This window comes from Bos javanicus, chromosome 7 (genome assembly GCF_032452875.1).
Source record: "Bos javanicus breed banteng chromosome 7, ARS-OSU_banteng_1.0, whole genome shotgun sequence".
Taxonomy (NCBI): Eukaryota; Metazoa; Chordata; class Mammalia; order Artiodactyla; family Bovidae; genus Bos; species Bos javanicus.
The window spans coordinates 71153901-71173126 of NC_083874.1; the positions used below are offsets into that span (position 1 = coordinate 71153901).

The 19226-nt window shown below is 45.5% G+C and overlaps 1 protein-coding gene across 1 annotated transcript in view; it reads left to right on the forward strand.

The window, feature by feature from the left end:
* The window catches only part of ADRA1B (adrenoceptor alpha 1B), a 61823-nt gene extending 46839 nt beyond the window's left edge, over window positions 1–14984 (forward strand). The window contains exon 2 of the mRNA XM_061424225.1: window positions 13866–14984. Within this exon, the coding sequence (XP_061280209.1) occupies window positions 13866–14464 (599 nt within the window). The 3' untranslated portion in view covers window positions 14465–14984. The remainder of the gene's footprint in view (window positions 1–13865) is intronic.
* The last annotated feature ends 4242 nt before the right edge of the window (window positions 14985–19226 follow it).

A 19226-nucleotide genomic window follows, 5' to 3' on the forward strand; every position in this document is an offset into this window, starting at 1 on the left:
GCTCATAGTGTGAGCCACACTTGTAGGCTCCAGACTGTGCAGGCTCAATAGTCATGGTGCACAGACTCTACAGTGCATGGGCTCAGTTGCCTAATGACACGTGGGATCTTAGGTCCCTGACCAGGGATCAAACCCACGTCCTCAGCATTAGAAGGTGAATTCTTAACCACTGGACTACCAGGGAAGTTCCTGTGGTTACCATTTAAACATATAAAGAAGAGGAAGGAAGCACATTATAAGCAAGAAAATCACCCCACACCTACCAGGAATCACATAGATACTGGGTTAGGCACGTAAAGAGGAGGTTATGTGCTCAACAAATAGTTTTACACATTCACTATAACCCAAGCTCTGTGTTTGGTGCTAGAAAAACAAGATGAGTAAGACTGACCCTGGCCTTGAGGAGCTTGTGGACAAGGGAGACAGACTGTTAAATAAACAAGTTCAGCAGCTGTTGTGATAGAACTCTGTGGAGAGAATAGCAGAGACTCTTAATCTGGTGACTGCATCTCCTGGGCACCCATGGATGGGATTCAGTGAGTCTGTGAACTCCTGAAATTATGCAGTGCTAAATTACTTGCATAACCAGAATACTTAGGTTAAGAACCACTGAGGTACAGTGCCACAAAATTCTTGGTTTCTGTGTTTTAATGGCCAGATAAGATATATGTAAAGACACCATTACAAATAGAAAGTAAATAATTCTGGTCTTCCCCCAACTTAGAAGTATTTTAAGAGTTCAGAGGCTGTATTGTCTGTTATGAAAAATGCCCAGCTTTGGGACAGGCAGTGAAGTGAAGTGTTAGTCATTCAGTCGTGTCTGACTCTTTGTGAGCCCATGGACTGTAGCCCTCCAGGCTCCTCTGTCCATGGGATTCTCCAGGCAAAAATACTGGAGTGGGTTGCCATTCCCTTCTCCAGGGGATCTTCCCAACCCAGGGATCAAACCTGAGACTCCTGCATTGCAGGTGGATTCTTTACTGTCTGAACCACCAGAGAAGCTCATGCGACTTGGGTTTGAATCCCAGCTCTACAGTTTAATAGCTGTGTAACATTGAGTGAGTTCTATACACATGAAGACTTGATTTCCTCATCTCTAAATTGAGAATTACAGAACCCACCGCTCCCTGCTGCCTCACTGTGAGAGCGAGATTAGCTAAGCTGTGTCAGTTACCTGGATCTGAGCAGGTCTTCACAGCCTGCCCCTTCCTTCTATTTTCACACTTCAGAGGAAGCTGGGCATTGTGGGCTGAGGTTATGAAAAGGAGGAATTTGAGCCAGGCCTACAAGGGATGGAGAGGAGGAGGGGAAAGGAACCAACATTTCAGATCAGTGGACAGAGTAGATGAAAGGAAAAGAGCAAGAAAAGTCAACTCTTATGTTGCGAAGAATCAGTCCATTGCAGCCGGGTTGAACAGGTCTTAAATTCCAACCTAAACAGTTTGAAATTTATCCTATAAACTACAGGAGCCACTGGAGGGTTTGGGACAAGGAAGTCAGTCCCTTGTTGAGGTGGCTTGCGGCCCAGCCTTTGCTCATCCATGAATTCCAAGATACCCAGGAAAACAATTTTTAAAATAAAATTGTAATGTGGACTAAGGCAATGCTTCTCACCTTAGGATCTTGTTAAATAGTAGATTCTGATTCACGGGATCATGGAGATTCTGCATTTCTAACAAGCACTCAGGTGATGTTGACGTTGTTTATCCATGAACCTCACCTTGAGTAGCCAAGGCCTAACATATTTTGGCTTGCTGTCTTTATTACTAATTATTATTCTTGCAACACATGTTGACTGAGTAGCTATTCTGTGTCAGGCACTATGCGAGGCCCTGAGTAGAAAGGGAAGAATCAGACATGAACTCTCTTTTCTAGAAGCTCACAGTCTAATCTTAGATGAGGCATAGCCCTAAGCAACTGTAATTCAAGATAGAGAGTGATAAATGCCATATTTTAGCTTCAGATAAAATACTGTGACAGTTTAGTGAAAAGAAAGATTGTTCCAGTTGAGGGGGAAATTGCCTAGTGCTTAAAGAAATGAATAGAAGCTTCTTTTTCTTATTATTAAGCAATGAGTAAGAACCCAGACTTTAGAGTTAGATTTTAATCTTAACTCTACCTCTTACTAGACATGTGACTTAATTAATCTCTTAAACCTCCGTTTCCTCATCCATAGAATGAAATATAATAATAGCAATGCTTCTGGAAGGATTGGATGAGAGAATGTTTGTAAACATAGTACCTAATAACTGGTTCTTAGTTCATTATAAATGGTGGCTCTGGTGATTATTATTGTTTTCAACATTTACTTTAAAACTTAACATGGGTCTGTTTGGCCCTGAGGATATTGTATTTGTTGGACAATTTTGTGATCTCTTTCCAAGGTTAAGTGGCAAATGAAAATGGAAAAACCTCGAAGGGAATTTCCAAATCCAAGGAAACCTCCTTCTCAATGCTGAAAGAATTAGTAACTAGTATTTGACATTTTTTGTTTTGTTTTTATTGGGCAAACGGTTTGCACTGGGAAGACTTGGCTTGGCTGAAGATGTAGCCAAATGCTCCTAATAACAGCCCCATTGAAAGGGAGTTCCACTCTATTTACAAGCTGATCAAAATGGTTTTACCACCCACTGGCTCCCTTGAGGTCATCTGCTTGTGTGATGCTGAACATGAAATAAGTCAAATCAAATTTATAATCCTAGAGACCCAGATTGTCAGAACTCAGAAGGATGTTACAAACCACCCAGCCCTGGGGGGACCAGACAAATGATGCTCTGCATCTCTCTATGCCTTGGTGCAATCCCCACCCACTGGTCATTCCTTCAACCAATATTTAATGAAGGAATATTACAGGGTCCATAGTAAGAGAATAAGGTACATCAGGGGACCACAGACACATCAGGAACTAACAGAGGAGGCTGCTGGGCTTAACAACGAAAGGTCTCATTTCAACCCCCCTCCCCCCTTACCTGCAGAGAGCCTTGAACAAGCGCTGCCTTCTACTTACAGCTCTGTTTCTTCATCTGAAAAGTATGGATAATCCCACTTTGCTCATAGAACTGTCATGTGGATTATATTTAAATAGAACATTAAAAAAGTGTCTTTTGGTTCATTTTTTTGTCTTTTAAATAATATTCATTGGATTTTTCCCAATTACAAAAGTAATTCGTGTTTATGGAGAAAATGTTGGAAAACACCAAAAAGCCCAGAAAATAAAATTTCACCCATAATTTCAACACCGAAGGATAAACACAGTTGATGTCTCCTTTCATGTCTGTTTTTCCAGTCCTTTAGACACATCAGCATGTGTATTTTGTTTCCCCATGAATTGTATTGGAAGTGATTAACAGCCTCTGTAAGGGCTTCCTGGATTCATATTCAAACTCTGCCCCCATTAGCTCTGTGACTTGGAGCTAGTTCCGTTCCCTCAAGTGTAATAGTCATGGCCTCCAGGGAGTGCCCTTAGGTTGGACCCCCAGACACCAAGGAGTCCAAGCGGGCAGAATGGTGCCCCCTAGAGCCATGCAGGGTGCAGTCATGCTGAGCTGTCTTAGCAACAGAGCTGGTTGAAGAAGTAAAAAAGGGTGTAGAGATGGTTAGGCATTTGGCCAGTGACTGACACAGAATTTGTTGTTGTTGTTTAGTCACTCTGTCACGTCCCACTCCTTTGTGACCCCATGGACTGTAGCCCATCAGGCTCCTCTGTCCCTGGGATTTCCCAGGCAGAATGCTGGAGGGGGTTGCCATTTCCTTCCCCAGGGGATCTTCATAGTAGCTGCTGCTGCTGCTAACTCGCTTCAGTAGTGTCCAACTCTGTGCGACCCCATAGACTGCAGTCCACCAGGCTCCCCCATCCCTGGGATTCTCCAGGCAAGAACACTGGAGTGGGTTGCCATTTCATTCCCCAGGGGATCTTCATGGTAGCTACTATTCCACAAACCTTGTGGTTTTGAAGAGTGGGGATTCACTGTTCAGATTCGTTGAATAGCACCTTAAGGATGACCCACCCGGACCATGGTCCAGCCAAGAAGTACTTCTCCTTGTGCTGATCCTGCTTCATTTTAGCTTTTGGATCCTTGTACTTCACCATCCCTCTAAGTCACCCTTCAGCAGGCAAAGCCCATGTGATATAAGTGGGCTCACTGCACCATCTGCTTGCTGCTTTATCCCTTTCCTCTCAAGTTCTCCCTCTTACTTGCCCCACCCAGATGTGAAGCTTTCAACCCCTCCAAGCCCTTTCAGAGGTGTTGTCTCATTTGATCTGTTTAAAAAACCTCAGTAAGAGACTAACAGGAGGCATCCTAATGGAGCCATGGGGCCTCCTACAAGTGGTTTCCCAGAGCTGTGCCCACAGTGCTGCTCAAAATGACTACGGATCTGAGTGCAGTGCAAGATGGCTTGAAACGCCAACCAGAGATGGCACCAACTGAATCACATATTCAGTCAGTCAATCAGTGAACAAATATTTATTTAGCACTATTATGTGCCAGGGGCTGGGTTCTCTAGTGAGGAAATAGTCCCTGTTCACTTCTCTTTCAATCCTTCAGGTCCTCAAAGAGGAATGAATGCCCCTCAGTTTAAAGCCAGCAAGTCTTCAACACCCCTCAACCTGAGCTAATCTCCCTCTTTGAAAAAGAGAGGAGGCTCAGACACACTACACTATGGAGTCATCCAGAGCTACTAATGTTTTGTCTTCATCTTCTTTTTCTCTGCCATTGCATTCTGTTTATAGCAAATAATGCAGGTTTTTAAACAGTAATAAAAAGCTTTCTTTAAAAAAAAATTTAGATACCAAAAGTGAATTTATTTAGAGAAAAGCATTAAGTAATGGGTGGTCCAAGGAGTGGAGTGACTGATGCTTAGGAAGCTCTAGACTTGAGATGGGTGAGGCTTAAACCTTTGAGGGTTGCTGACCCCATCAAGCCCATGATAGCTATGGATTCTCCCCCAGAAAATTGCATGAATATCACATACAGTTTCATCAAGTTCCAGAACCAGCTGGAGCCCTATCCCTGGGCCTGTACTGGGAAGAGCAGCAGGGTGAGAGTCCTGACACCTGCTGTGCACAGGAGAGCTCGTCTTCTTCTGCATTTCCTTCATCTTGGTAGCACTAGCACTGGCAGCAACAGCAGCATTGGCAGTAGTAACGTAGTTGTGTTTGCAGCAGTCGAATAGCTGTACTTATTGAGTACTTTTAACATGCCAAGCACTTACCAAGCCTAAGCTCAACTCATCCATTCAGAAAAGAATTATCACCATTCCTGTTTTCCGAGAAACAGAGCTCAAGCAGCTTCTCCAAGTTCACTCAGCTAAGAAGTCAGGGTCAGCACTTGAACCCAGGTGTACCTGCCTGTGTTCGCTGCTCCTGCTGCTAAGTCACTTCAGTCATGTCCAACGCTGTGCGACCCCGTAGACAGCAGCCTACCAGGCTCCTCCGTCCTTGGGATTCTCCAGGCAAAAACGCTGGAGTGGGTTGCCATTGCCTTCTTCAATGCATGAACGTGAAAAGTGAAAGTGAAATCGCTCAGTCGTGTCTGCTGAACAGGTCCTTAATCACTGAGCTCCACTGTCTCGATAAATGTTTTTTTGGATCAAGTGAAGGACACTTAAACAGGTTCTGGCTCTCGTACTGCCATTCACCAGCCAAGTGACCTTGTAAAAGTCACTCACCCTGACTGACCTTCCCTTAAGGAAGAAGATTTCCCAGTTCTGCCAAGCCATGATGCTAAGACGCAGGGCTAAGGCGCGTGGGAACATTTCATGGGCAGGAGATGTGGAGCCAGGCTCAAGGACATGCACTGAGAGTTGGTAATCCTGGCAAAGAGCAGACACCGGCCTTACTTCCAGCAGAGAGAGCAGGCTTCCAGAAACCTACATTTCCCATTGATATTTGCTCCCTCTTTTAGCATCTTCGTGCTCGTTGCTCAGTTGTGGCTGACTCTTTGCGACCCCATGGACTATACTCTACCAGTTCCTCTGCCCAAGGGCTTTTCCAAAAAAGAATACTGGTGTGGGTTGCCCTTTGCTTCTCCAGGGGATTTTCCAAATGACCCAGGGCTGGAACCTACATCTCCTGTGTCTCCTGCATTGCAGGCAGACTCTTTATCCACTGAGCCATCAGGGAAGCCCCTTGGCATCTTCACTGGCGCCCAAAGGTCCGTTTTTGTGCCCAGAGAAAAAAGGATTCCTGTCACCAACATGCTTTCGTGCCCGAGGAGGCTTGGCACCTTCCCTAATTAATGAGGGCTCTTGGCTCCCACCAGGGCATGCTGGTGTTGCAAACAGAGCCCCTAATCCCGATGGCTACTGTGCTGCTGGCAGGAGAGAGAGGAAGGAAGGGGCCGAAATATGTGTGGAATCTGAGGCGCGTGGCAGTCCAGCCCCTGACCCGCACTGCCCCTCTGTGGTGGGTCTGGAGAAGCAGGGATGGGCAGGGCTTCTAGCGCTGGGCTTATAAAGACTGTGAATGATACGGCTGGACAGGACTTGGATCAAACCACTCAACTAAAGGAGGGAAACTATGTCAAATTATTAGGTACTGAACCTGAAACTAACATAATATTGTCCATCAACTCTATTTCAGTAAAATAAATAAATACATTTTTAAAGGAGGGAAACTGAGGCCCAGAAAGGGAAAGCAACTGACCCAATATGATACATCAAGTTAACAAACATCGATTTCCTGTAATTAGATTTCTAGCCTAATGAGTGGTTTATAGGAATAAGTATCATTTGGTTAATTAGCATTAATGCAGAGTTGATTTAGGTGGCAGGAACCTGGTACCCAGCATGCTAATAAGAGCTTTACATGTTTTATCTTGTTTAATCCTCAAAACAACCCAGGGAAGGTGATACTCTTATTAGACCCATTTTACTGATGAGGAAACTGAAGAAGCTTAGGGATAGTATGAAGCTTGCTCAAGGTCACGGGTCTGGTGAGAGAGCCAGGATTCCATCCCAAGAGTCAGAATCTAATGAGAAAAGGGCAGTCCCTAGCAGAAGTCACCGAGGGCTTGCTCAAGGTGGGAGAGCCATTCTGGTCTGCTGGAGGATGAAATAAAGGAGAATGCAAATGGAACAAGAGGGCGGGCAAGGTCATTATGCAGCTCCCAGATACACGAGGATTCAAAACTGACCACACCACAAAGTTGTGGAGATGTGGGGAAAATATCACACTCATTACACAGTCAATTGGGATAGTAAATTGATACAGCCAGTCAGAAGGCGGTTTGGCTAGCTGTCAGGACTTGAATGTGGAACCTACCCAGTGATTCCTCATGAAGAATGTTACCCTGCAGAAACACTCAAGTGTGCAAAAACACAAGATGCACGAGGCTTTTCATTACTGCAGTTTGTAATAGCCCGAAATTGAAAATCACCTATCTGACTACTATCAGGAAAGAGTTAAGTGAAATACTATATATCCAGACAGCAGGATGTAATGCTGTGACATGAAGAAATGTCTTTTATATATTCTAAGTGAAGAAATAAATTTGGGGAAAGGTATGTGTATGACCCCATTTTAAAAATCCATCTGAAAGGATAAAAACAGAACTGTTGACTCTGGTCCTATCTACTTGAGAAAGAATTTTCACTCTATATTATATAGATTCTTTTTGTACTGTGTAATTTAGCAGGTGTCACTTTTCTAATGTGACAGGTTTTTTTAGTAGAAGTTTAGGTAATTTATAATATTTGTTACTTTCAGGTATACAACAAGGTGATTTGTTTATATATATATATTCTTTTTCAATTCTGTTACATTATAGTTTATTATAATCTATTTTGAACTGTGGTGTTGGAGAAGACTCTTAAGAGTCCCTTGGACTGCAAGGAGATCCAACCAGTCCATTCTGCAGGAGATCAGCCCTGGGATTTCTTTGGAAGGAATGATGCTAAAGCTGAAACTCCAGTACTTTGGCCACCTCATTCTAAGAGTTGACTCATTGGAAAAGACTCTGATGCTGGGAGGGATTGGGGGCAGGAGGAGAAGGGGACGACAGAGGATGAGATGGCTGGATGGCATCACTGACTCGATGGACGTGAGTCTGAGTGAACTCCGGGAGTTGGTGATGGACAGGGAGGCCTGGTGTGCTGCGATTCATGGGGTCGCTAAGAGTCAGACATGACTGAGCGACTGAACTGACTGAACTGATTGAATATAGTTCCCTGTGCTATACAGTAAAGCCTTATTGTTCGTTTATTTTATATATGGTTGTGTGGATCTGTAAGTCCCCTTCTCCCAATGTAGCCCTCCCCTGCTTCCCATTTAGTAACCACGTTTGTTTTCTGTGTCTGTGAGTCTGTTTCTGGTTTGTGAATAAGCTCATTGGGTTGTTGTCTTACTTGGCTGCTCTGGGTCTGAGTTGCGGCACACAGGTGCTTTAGTTGCAGCGCGTGGGACCCAGATCCCTGACCTGGGATCAGACCCAAGCCCCCTGCACTGACAGTGCAGTCTTAGCCACTGAATCACCAACGAAGTCCCATTTGCGTCATATTTTAGATTCCACATATAAGTGATACCATACAGTGTTTGTCTTTCTCTTTTTGACTTATTTCACTTAATATGACCATCTCCAGGTCCATCCATGTTGCTGCAAATGGCATCATTTCATTTTTTTTTTAATGACTGAGTAATATTCCTGTGTGTGTGTGTGTGCGCACATGCATGCGTGCCCACCACATTTTCTCATCCATTCATCTGGTGATGGACACGAGTTGCTTCCATGTCTTGACTATTGTAAACAGTGCTGCTGTGAACATTGGGGTGCAGGCATCTTTTTGAATTAGAGTTTTCATCTTTTCCAGATATATGCCTAGAAATAGGATTACTGAATCATATGGAAATTCTATTTTTAGCTTTGTGAAGATATGTGTATTGTGTGTTAGTCGCTCAGTCGTGTCCAACTCTTTGTGGCCCCTGGACTATAGCCCACCAGTCTCCTCTGTCCATGGGATTTCCCAGGCAAGAATACTGGAGTGGATTACCATTCCCTTCTCCAGGGGATCTTCCTGACCCAGGAATCGAACCTGAGTCTCCTGCATTGCAAGCAGATTCTTTACCATCTGAGCCACCAGGGAAACCCTCTTTTTAAGGATGTGAGGTTTTTTGAATAGTCTTAATTTTTTAGAGCAGTTCTAGGTTCACCTCCAAATTGACAGGAAGGTACTGTGGTGAACCTATATTGACACATAATCGCCTGAAGTCCTCAGTTTACATTAGGGATCAATCTTAGTGTTGTAAAGTTTATGGGTTTGGACAAATGTATAACGACATATGTCTACCAATATAGTATCATACCAAAAATTTCACTGCCCTAAAAATTCTCTGTGCTCCCCCTATTCATTCTCCACCGTGTCACTTTTATAATAAAAATATAAAATATTAATAAAATGTAATAAAAATATTCTTTCCCTGGAATGGAAAAGAAATAAAGACATGGTTTCTGCCCAGAAGGAGTTTACAGTATGAGTGGTAAACAAGGACTTAGCCAGCCCTGGGATGGCTCAGCAACATTAACAGACAAACAATAAAATAACAGAATAAGATCTGATTGTATATGTTCCGAGGAGTACAGAATAAAGGAGTCACTCTGAGTCAGGTAGGGTTAATCAGCAGAGTTCCTGGAGGATGGCAATGAATGGGCCAGGATATAAAGTATATTTGGAAAATGGCTACCATTTATCAATTTTCAAGGTGCCAGACCCCATATCAAGTGTTTTAACATGGATATTTTCATGTATTCAGAATAATCCTATGAAGCAGATGTTATCCCCAATTTGTGGATAAGAAAATTTAGCCTGAGAGAGCCAGTTAACTTTTCAAAAGTCAAACAGCCAATACTCCAAAAAAAGGATGCAAAACCAGGCCTCTGTGATTGCAAACTCTGAGCTCAAGTCACCAGGCCACATTGCCTAAACTGGCTAAAGGCAAAGCATGACCTTCTCAGAGGAACAGGCATCTCAGGGAGCCCAAGCTCAAATTATGGCTGTAAATGAATGCCATGAGAAAATCAACATCATCCCCCTTCCCTTTGGCTGAGCACATCTCAGCCCACTGGTCCTTGGAGAGTGCTTGGTAAAAAAATAAAGACAAACTTCCAGCCCATCTTTATCCCTAACAAGGTGCTTTCAGTGTGATGCAGGTGAAGAAGAACCTAGGGAGAAATGCCATATGGCACAGAAGGAGAGAATGGCATTTATGCCCCTATCATAATGCTATGTGTGTTCCGGTGCAGTGAACTGCCCCCTCACAAGCCTGTGGACTGCCACAGGACAGAAGCACCCCTAATGTATCCCCACAGGTTGGCCTCATGCCTGACACTTAGCAGAGCTCCATATTTGTCGAATGAATGAATGAACAAATGAAAGAATGAATGTATAAAAATGTAAAAAGCTACCACTCATATGCTGGTGTCCTGATTCATAATATGGGACCAACTATAGTCCCTTCATCTAGAGATTATTGTGATCATTAAACAGGTGAATGGTGTAAAGGGTTTAGTGTAGGATGTGCATAAAGCACACACAATGTGACTGATGGTTCTGATGAATATTAGCTATTAGTATTATTGTAATTCGTGTATCCTTTAAAAGCTGGTCCTTCAAGATACAGCCCCGTTAGGCCATTTTACTACCATCTTCAACAGGGTTGGCAAGCAGAGTTACAAGTCTGTCTTCAGCAAGGATGCTCTCCTGCTCTGGACCCTCCCCACCTTTGCCACAATTGTTTGTTCCCCACCAGCTCAATCCCAGGCCTTAACATGTCCTCATGGATGGTGTGCCTACCTGTGCATATGCTCACCAACATTTACCCTCCAGAGTAATGCACAAGGTTTCCAACTGTTAGCTCCCTCTCTCCACTTCCCAGATTTATTCTCCAGGTTCCCATTTTTTTCAAGACCATTTTAACTATTCCCTTTAGACTCTGTGACAGAAACAAGACCATCCACATGGGCAGAAAGAACTCGCCCCATCATGGATACTGGGTGTCCACACGTCATATTTGCATTTCCACTAGAGCCTTCTATCCAAAGGATAATCTTGGACAGTCAGTTCAGTCACTCAGTCGTGTTCAACTCTTTGCGACCCCATGGACTGCACCATGCCAGGCTTCCCTGCCCATCACCAACTCTCAGAGCTTGCTCAATCTCACATCCATCGAGTCGGTGATGCCAACAGTGGGACCAAAACCCAACGGTGCAGACCTTTTCATGAATCAGACCACGAGGTGGCGCCCTCATTGGCCTCACCTAGCCCTAACCCAGAGTTGAGACGTCAACATACTTATAGTTAACACTAGATGGCACTAGTGGCAAAGAACCCGCCTGCCAATGTAGGAGACGTAGCAGACGCGGGTTTGATCCCTGAGTCGGGGAAGATCCCCTGGAGGATGGCATGGCAACCCACTCTAGTGTTCTTGCTGGAGAATCGTATGGACAGAGGAGCCTGGTGAGCTACAGTCCATAGGCTCACAGTCAGTCACGACTGAAGCAGCTGGGCATGCATGCAACAAGTATGGATAACCCTCTTTCCAAGTTTAATCCCTCTCTGACTTAACCCTGCAGCAGGAACCCTGGCCAGCCACCATCCCTCTATCGCCAAGCAGAGAATCAGGAGGCTCCCTGTAACAACAAGCCAGACCTCAATAATCAAGAAGGTCAAGTACTGCAGGGGGAAAACTCAAGTGCAATCCAAAATAGGGATTCTTACGGCATCTATGCAACAACTATGGGATCTTCAGCTACTTTCTGGGTCTCAGTGTCTCCATGGATCAAGTGAGGAAGTTGGATTTCGAGATTTGCTACGATTTCTCCCACTCATACGCTCTTCCTTCAAATGGATTCAAAGGTGATCTCAAAGACCAGGCTCTTAGGAAGCTCACAGTGTAACAGAGGAGGTTAGACAGGAATACGAAAGTCACTGTGCTACAGGTGGAGTGGCTGGTTTAGGGACATGGTTTGAAGTTACAGAATGTTCTGTGAAGTATAATTGCATTTTTAAAACATTTACATATGTATATACAACAAATGTATGTTCATTTACATATGTATGTGTATCTACAACATTTACATGTATATATGCAAACATTTACATATGTATTTACATGTGTAGTGTATACAACAGGAAAAAAATCTGGAAGTTTATGTACCAGAATGTGGTATCTCTACATTGAGGGTTTATTTGTGCTTTTAAAATATTTTTTCTTTTCTTTTTGCTTTTTAATAGCTTCTCATTTTTCCACAAAGGGAAATTAATAGCATTCAAAACAAACAAACAAAAATGTTTCATATTCAAACAGAATTGAGTTTAAATCCCAGCTATATTACAAACATGCTATGTGGCCTGGGGCAAGTCATTTAACCTCTCCAAGTCTCAGTTGCCTTGTATTTAAAATGGAAGTAGTTTTGAAATTAATTTTGCATTACATGCTTTTGGACCTCGATTCAGACGCATGAGTTAGTCATGTTTCTCAGTTATCGGCATCCCATCATCATAGGTCTAAGTCTGGCATCTCTTATTTTATTGATTCGTTTCCTTTTATTCCTATCTCCTATTCCCCTTTCCCTCTGCCTCACCCATAGACACCCATTTTGCATTTGATATGTATTTTTTAACTTCAAAGTGTTTTTGCAAATGAGTTTGATTGTTTGGTGTGTTACTTAAAAGATGTTATGTTATAAAGCTCATTCTGTTTCCTTTTTTTTTTTTTTTTACAAAGAACAAGGTATTTGAGATCTTTCCATATTGCTATTTGGACTTTTAGGTACTGCGTAATTGCTCTGCTATGCATGTCCAAACTCTACTTTTCCATAATTCGCAATGAGGGGCACCCAAGTGTTTTCCAACTCTGTCACCATAAACACCATCACCCTGAGCATAGTCACACATGGCCCCTGCTGACCTGTGTGAAAATTGCTGGGTCAGGAGCTATCTGTATACTTAATGGGATCAGGTCTTCACAGCCTGTGTCCGCCACCAGCAGGAGACTCCCCATGTTTCCACACCCCTGCCTGCACTTGGCACTATTGAGCTTTCTAATTTTTGCCAGTGTAACAGATATGTTCTCTCACTTTGTGGCTCTCACTTAATTTGACTGCCTAATATTTTGAGCACCTTGGCACATGCTCATTAGCCCTCCAGTTTTCTATTTTGTTGAAATTGCCTGTTCCTTTTCTTTGCCCACGTTTCTGCTAGGAATGAATGCTTTTTCTTGTTGACTTGCAGGAGTCCTAATGTACTCTAAATACCAATCCCTTGACAGTCTTAAGACATTGTAAATATCTTCTCTGACTCTTGCCCCATAGTTTATCTTTTTGAAGTGTTAAGTCGTTTTTCTTCACCTCTCCATCGGTAAGACTGTCGTTTACCTTGTCTTCTTTTACCTTATAAAGGTTTACCTTTCACCTTTAGGTCTTTAATACATCTCATATTTCCCATGGAAGTACTTCATAGCATTCTGTGAAGGATAAAATAGTAGGTGAAGAACCAACACAGTGCCGTTCCAACAGCTGTACAAGAGCTATGTATAATTGTTATTATTATCATTCACGAAGAAACTGGTAAGCGCTATCCTAAGAACGTTATAGATACAGTTCTTTGAATCCTGTTTAGCTAAATCAGGAACGATTTTATGGGCGAAGGTGGAGAGATGGAGGTTGGACTTTAAAAAAGCATGTAGGAGTCATGTGTTTTGAGATGGAACGGCAGTATTCCAGGCAGAGGAACTGGCCTGGGCAAAGGAGGCAGGAGACAGGAATCCACCGGTTGACAGTTTGTGGGCAAATCACATGGAAGAGAGGGTCTGTCTGCTCACCGATTGTTTGTCTTTCTGCCCGTGCCCACCCCACCCCTTCCCCCTGCAGGCTCCCTGTTCTCCACCCTGAAGGCCCCCGACGCCGTGTTCAAGGTGGTCTTCTGGCTGGGCTACTTCAACAGCTGCCTCAACCCCATCATCTACCCGTGCTCCAGCAAGGAGTTCAAGCGCGCCTTCGTGCGCATCCTCGGGTGCCAGTGCCGCGGCCGCCGCCGCCGCCGCCGTCGGAGGCGCCTGGGCGGCTGCGGCTACACCTACCGGCCGTGGACGCGCGGCGGCTCGCTGGAGCGCTCTCAGTCGCGCAAGGACTCGCTGGACGACAGCGGCAGCTGCCTGAGCGGCAGCCAGCGGACCCTGCCCTCGGCCTCGCCGAGCCCCGGCTACCTGGGCCGCGGCGCGCCGCCGCCCGTCGAGCTGTGCGCCTTCCCGGAGTGGAAGGCGCCCGGCGCCCTCCTGAGCCTGCCCGCGCCCGAGCCCCCGGGCCGCCGCGGCCGCCGCGACTCGGGTCCGCTCTTCACCTTCAAGCTCCTTGCCGAGCCGGAGAGCCCCGGGACTGACGGGGACGCCGGCCACGAGGCCGCAGCCGACGTGGCCAACGGGCAGCCCGGCTTCAAAAGCAACATGCCCCTGGCGCCCGGGCAGTTTTAGGGTCCCCACGCACCGCTTCCTTTCCCTGGGGAGCCCATCATCGTGGGGGGAGGGCGGGCGAAGGGGGGACGGGAGTGTCGGCGCCCGGTAGACTCCGGGCCCCACCGGGAAACGGGGGGAGGGGGGCGGGAAGAGGGGCAGCTGCTTTTCTGGCAGGGGCATGGGTGCCAGGTACAGCGCTGAGAGCTGGGCCGAGCATGCTGAGAGCCTGGGGGATCCGACGCCGGCCGGGATTTCCGTCTCTCTCTCTCTCTGTATATATCTAAACGAGTCCTTCTGTACATGTATTTAACTGTGGGGTCACGTGCGTGTGTCTGTGCGATGTGCGTGTATTGCGTGTGTGCGTGTGTGGGGCCGCCCGCGAGGGGGGCAGAGCGAGTGTGCGTGCGCCCAGGAGGCGCCGGGGCGCTGTGTGTCTCCTGATTTCTTACCTCTCAGGCCCCTCCTGTACTTCCCTGAAGGGTGTCACTTTGGCGGGGTTGGAAACAAAAGTCGGACATTAAAGGTCATTTCTCCTGTGCGGCTTTGAGTGGTTTGTGAATGCGGTGGCAGGTAGGCTCTTGACTTTCCTTTACCTTCGCGTTCAGGTATGCCCCTCTCTCCTGCCGACCCTGTGGGTAATGGTTGTGCTGGCCCCGGCTTGGCCCCGGTATCTGCCTTTGCTATTCCTGCCTTTAAGGGCTGCACTAATCTAACCCTGTGGCTGAAAGTGACCCCCTGGACTTGTCCCATAAATCCTGCTTGTCTGCTTTTGATCCTTAGCAGTTGTAAATCCTCCTGCCGTGGGCAATGCCTGCCCTGGTCCAGATCCCCAGGACCCCAATCCTAGCTGGGGCTACCTAGGTGGGCCTGTCACCTGTGAGGGCTTGGGTCCCTTACCTCCTCCAACATCTTTGGACAAAACACTGCATTGTTAGCCTGTGCCCATGGAACTGGAAAAAGAAAGCCAGACTGCAGAATTTTCTGGACAAGGTAAGGATCCATGTGTGGATACAACATATATGGGTGTAAGAACTTTCCTAAGCTCTGCTAACTGAAGAGCCTGCCTGGAAAAGAATCACTGAGGAAAGATTTGCAGAGAGGAGGAGCATACCTTGAAGAAGGTAACTTCTGTTCTATTCTCACTGCTGCTTCCAATTTAGTATATGACCTTGAGAAAGTCACATCGCCTCTGGATCTTGGTTTCCCATCTGTGTATGTCAAGATTGATTCTAAGGTCTTTTCTGCCTCTAAAAGGCACTGGTTTGCTAAAAGAATAAAGGATGGGGAACAAAATAAGGAGCATTCTTCTTCCCTGAAATTGAAAAAAAACAAAAACAAAAACCCAAGAGGAAACCCCCTCAATCCCTGTCTCTTCCTGTTTTGCTTTTTCTATGTTGTGATTCATTAATTTTTTAAATGGCAGTAGCTTCTTCCAATAATATTAGCACATCAGTCATTTATCCTATAGATGATTGAAATAGAAAATGCCTTAAGAAGGGAGGAGCAGTCATTTATTTAGCTGAAAAGTGTTAGGGTATCAGGCATGGCTGGATCCAGGAGCTTAAATAGTACTGCCCACTTGCTCACAGGCTCTTACTCATTGATCTAGCTTCCATCTTTTAGCTCTGCTTGTCTTTATAAGTTTCCCTTGTTTCCTTTCTCCAAATAGTTTTCTCACACCATTCTTATAACTTTAGCCCCCTCCCTAAGGAGAAATATGATTCCCTAGCATATCTGCCAAAAAGAGAAAAAAAAAATCCTGAAATGCTAGATGTTCTGTATCACAGACCCCTTTGAGATTCTGATGAAAGCTATAGGCACACCTTCCAGGGGAAAAAAAATGCATACAAAAAAAGTTACTACATGTTCATCAAATTTCAAGTGACTCAGCTCTGTTTAAGATCCTATGAACTAAGCATGATATCCCAGATTCACTGGTGACTTGAATGAAACTGGATGTTCAGAATTATGTTGGCCAATGCCCTCATCTTAACAGATACAGAGGGTGAGGTAAATAACTTGCCAAGTCACACTAACCTAGGACTAAGACCTGCTGCAACCCTGTCCAGCATGTTTCCCTTCCCTTGTGCTGCCACCTTGGGATTGAGTATATTCTCCAACAAAGAGCAGGTATCTCCCTGCCTCTATAGAAAAAGGGGAGTCCTTGGGAAGAAAGAGCCTGCACCCAATTCCCAGAGAAGAAAGTACCATTTGAGAGAGTCCTCTGAAAATATTTTCTTAGCAACACAAAAATTTCAAACAAGTCTGTCACAGAATCCTGATGCAAGTGTGGCCTGGAGTGAAGTAGGAAAAGGAAGACAGAGCCTCAGCCCCTTGGCCTCCTCCTGCACCTCCTCAGCCCCTTCCCTGGCCTGCCCCAAATACTCAAGGGCTCCACAGCATGAAGTCTGAAGATCACCAGTGAACGGGAGTTGGAGTCAACAGGACCTGGGTTCAAGATCTTGGGCAATTGACCTTGCCTCTTCTCATCTGTTTCCGCATCTATCAAATGGACACGATCATCAGAGCCCAGCAGGACGCACAAAGCATTCAGTGAGCTCACTGTGGTGTAAACACTGAACTGTGAATCACTGGGCAGACGCAAGTTATAATTTGGACCTCGGGTATCTGAAGCCACAGTCACCAAAGGTATTCCTTGAGTTGCTCAGTTCCAATGACCTCAGACATGATTGGTGTTTGGAGGCCACCCAGGCAGCACAAATAGCAGTGACAGCCTCATACCTCTTTCCAGAAGGAAGGTTGACCAAGCTGACTCACATCCCCAGAGAATGCTAGGTTCCAGATCTGCCCCCAGCCAGGGCCTGCATTACACTGACCTCTCCAGGAAGTCTCACTGCGGTGTACCCCAGCCAAAGCCACGAGTTCATCAAGAGCCCTTGGGGAGAGCAGGTCCTCTCTGCTCTGACCTCGCAACTGGCTGTAAAGCAGCCCTACTTTATCATCTCCAGCTACCCAACCACTGCTGGGTCATTTGTCACCCCTGAGGCATGCACAGGGATACATTTTTACAGCAACTAAAGTAAAGAGGGCAGTGGCTTGGCAAGGGCAGTAGTTAATCCTGCAGTTCTGGGCTCAAATCCCACTCCTGCCACAACCTCAGTTTCCTCAACTATAAAATAGTAATAATAATAATAATATTTACTTCATAGGGATATTAGAAAGATCAAATGAGATTATGAGGGTAAAACCACACTGTGCCAGTCACTTGGCACCCTGAGATAAAGGGTAGCTATTCGCAGAGTATTCGTTATTCAGTTCATTACTTTGATATATGAAGTTCAGAAAATCTGAGTAAAAGGACAAAGAAAAAAAATTCAGTGCTATTCATCACATGTCAGGGTTTTAGGACTCTGGTCCAACTTGAGGAAAAAAGACACAAGTTTATGACAGAGTAAAAGAATTTTGTGTCTTATAGCACAAAGAAACGTATCACTCAAAGCAGTCAGCCCAAACTAAAAGGAAAAGTGAAATTTAATAAAAAAATAATGTTATAGAACATTCTAGAGTGACAAAGCCAGAATATGTGTGTGAGGGAAGCCTGGGTGTCTTAGGGATAGTGCATCCCGTGATAAAGGAGTGGGAGAAGGGGACACTGGGCTGCTCTGAACATGTACCTGGGTTCAAGGCCCATCTCCACTGTCTGAACCAGCTACTCAGGCCTGAGATTGATCGCCCTGCGTGAAAATAGTGGATACAATTAGCACTGACCTCACAATGGGATGAGACGAAATACAGAAGAGCTTGGCCAGACTGGGCATTATTTTTAATATCTGTGGGCCACCTTATGTGTACTGAACCTTCTTAAACCAACAGCTCCTTTAAGAGTCTGATAAAAACCAGAGAAAACTGAGCATAACAACCCAAATCTCCTAACAGATACATGGATTTCAACAGATTTTACTCTCTTGATATATAGAAGTGGCCAAATCCAGAGAGAAACATACACAAGAGAGATGGAGCCCTCACGGAGCCCAGCCTGGATGAGAGGTGGCTGAGTCACCAGGGAATCCCATTTACGTGTGTGACAGGATTTGGGGTGGGGTGGTGTCTACCACCATCGTCTCCTGGTGAGACCCCAAGTGTCAGGCTTCGTCTACCATCTGGGGCATGGAGGTGATAGGTAAGTGCCCTGGGACCTTGGGAGGGTAGTGCATGGGACCTAGGCAAAGTACTGAGCATCACTTCTCCAGATGAAGGTTGGCCTCACTCTGCCTGTTATCCCCAAGCGTCCTCAGCAGATGCCAAAAAAGAGAAGAGCAACCAATCCTCAGCTCAGATTCTGGGTGGACTTCCACCTGGCCCTGGAAACAGACATGGTAGCTTCCAGCTACCCGACCTGCTCTCAGTAGATTCCTTCAGGACCATCTTCACCCTCCCTATCAGTCCACAGAAACTTTATTTAGGCTGGCTGAGGGTGAGAGTGAAGCTATGAAGAAATGTCATGTCACTTCAGAAGAACGTGCATCCTCTCACAGTCCTCCCACCTTGTACCTGGACCTGCCTTCTGAAGCTTAGCAGCCAAGAATTGGACATGTTTGTCTTCCTATTTAGTTCACTGAAGAGTGTGCGTTGGGAAGTGGGGAGTGAACAAATGTTCAGTCTGCTCTGACGTTCTCTCCCAGGCCCCTCCCCTTCCCTCGCTCCGTTGTGGCCACACTGGCCTCTGCTGTTCCTCAAATTGGGGAACACTCCAGTACTCTTGCCTGGAAAATCCCATGGATGGAGGAGCCTGGCGGGCTGCAGTCCACGGGGTCGCTAA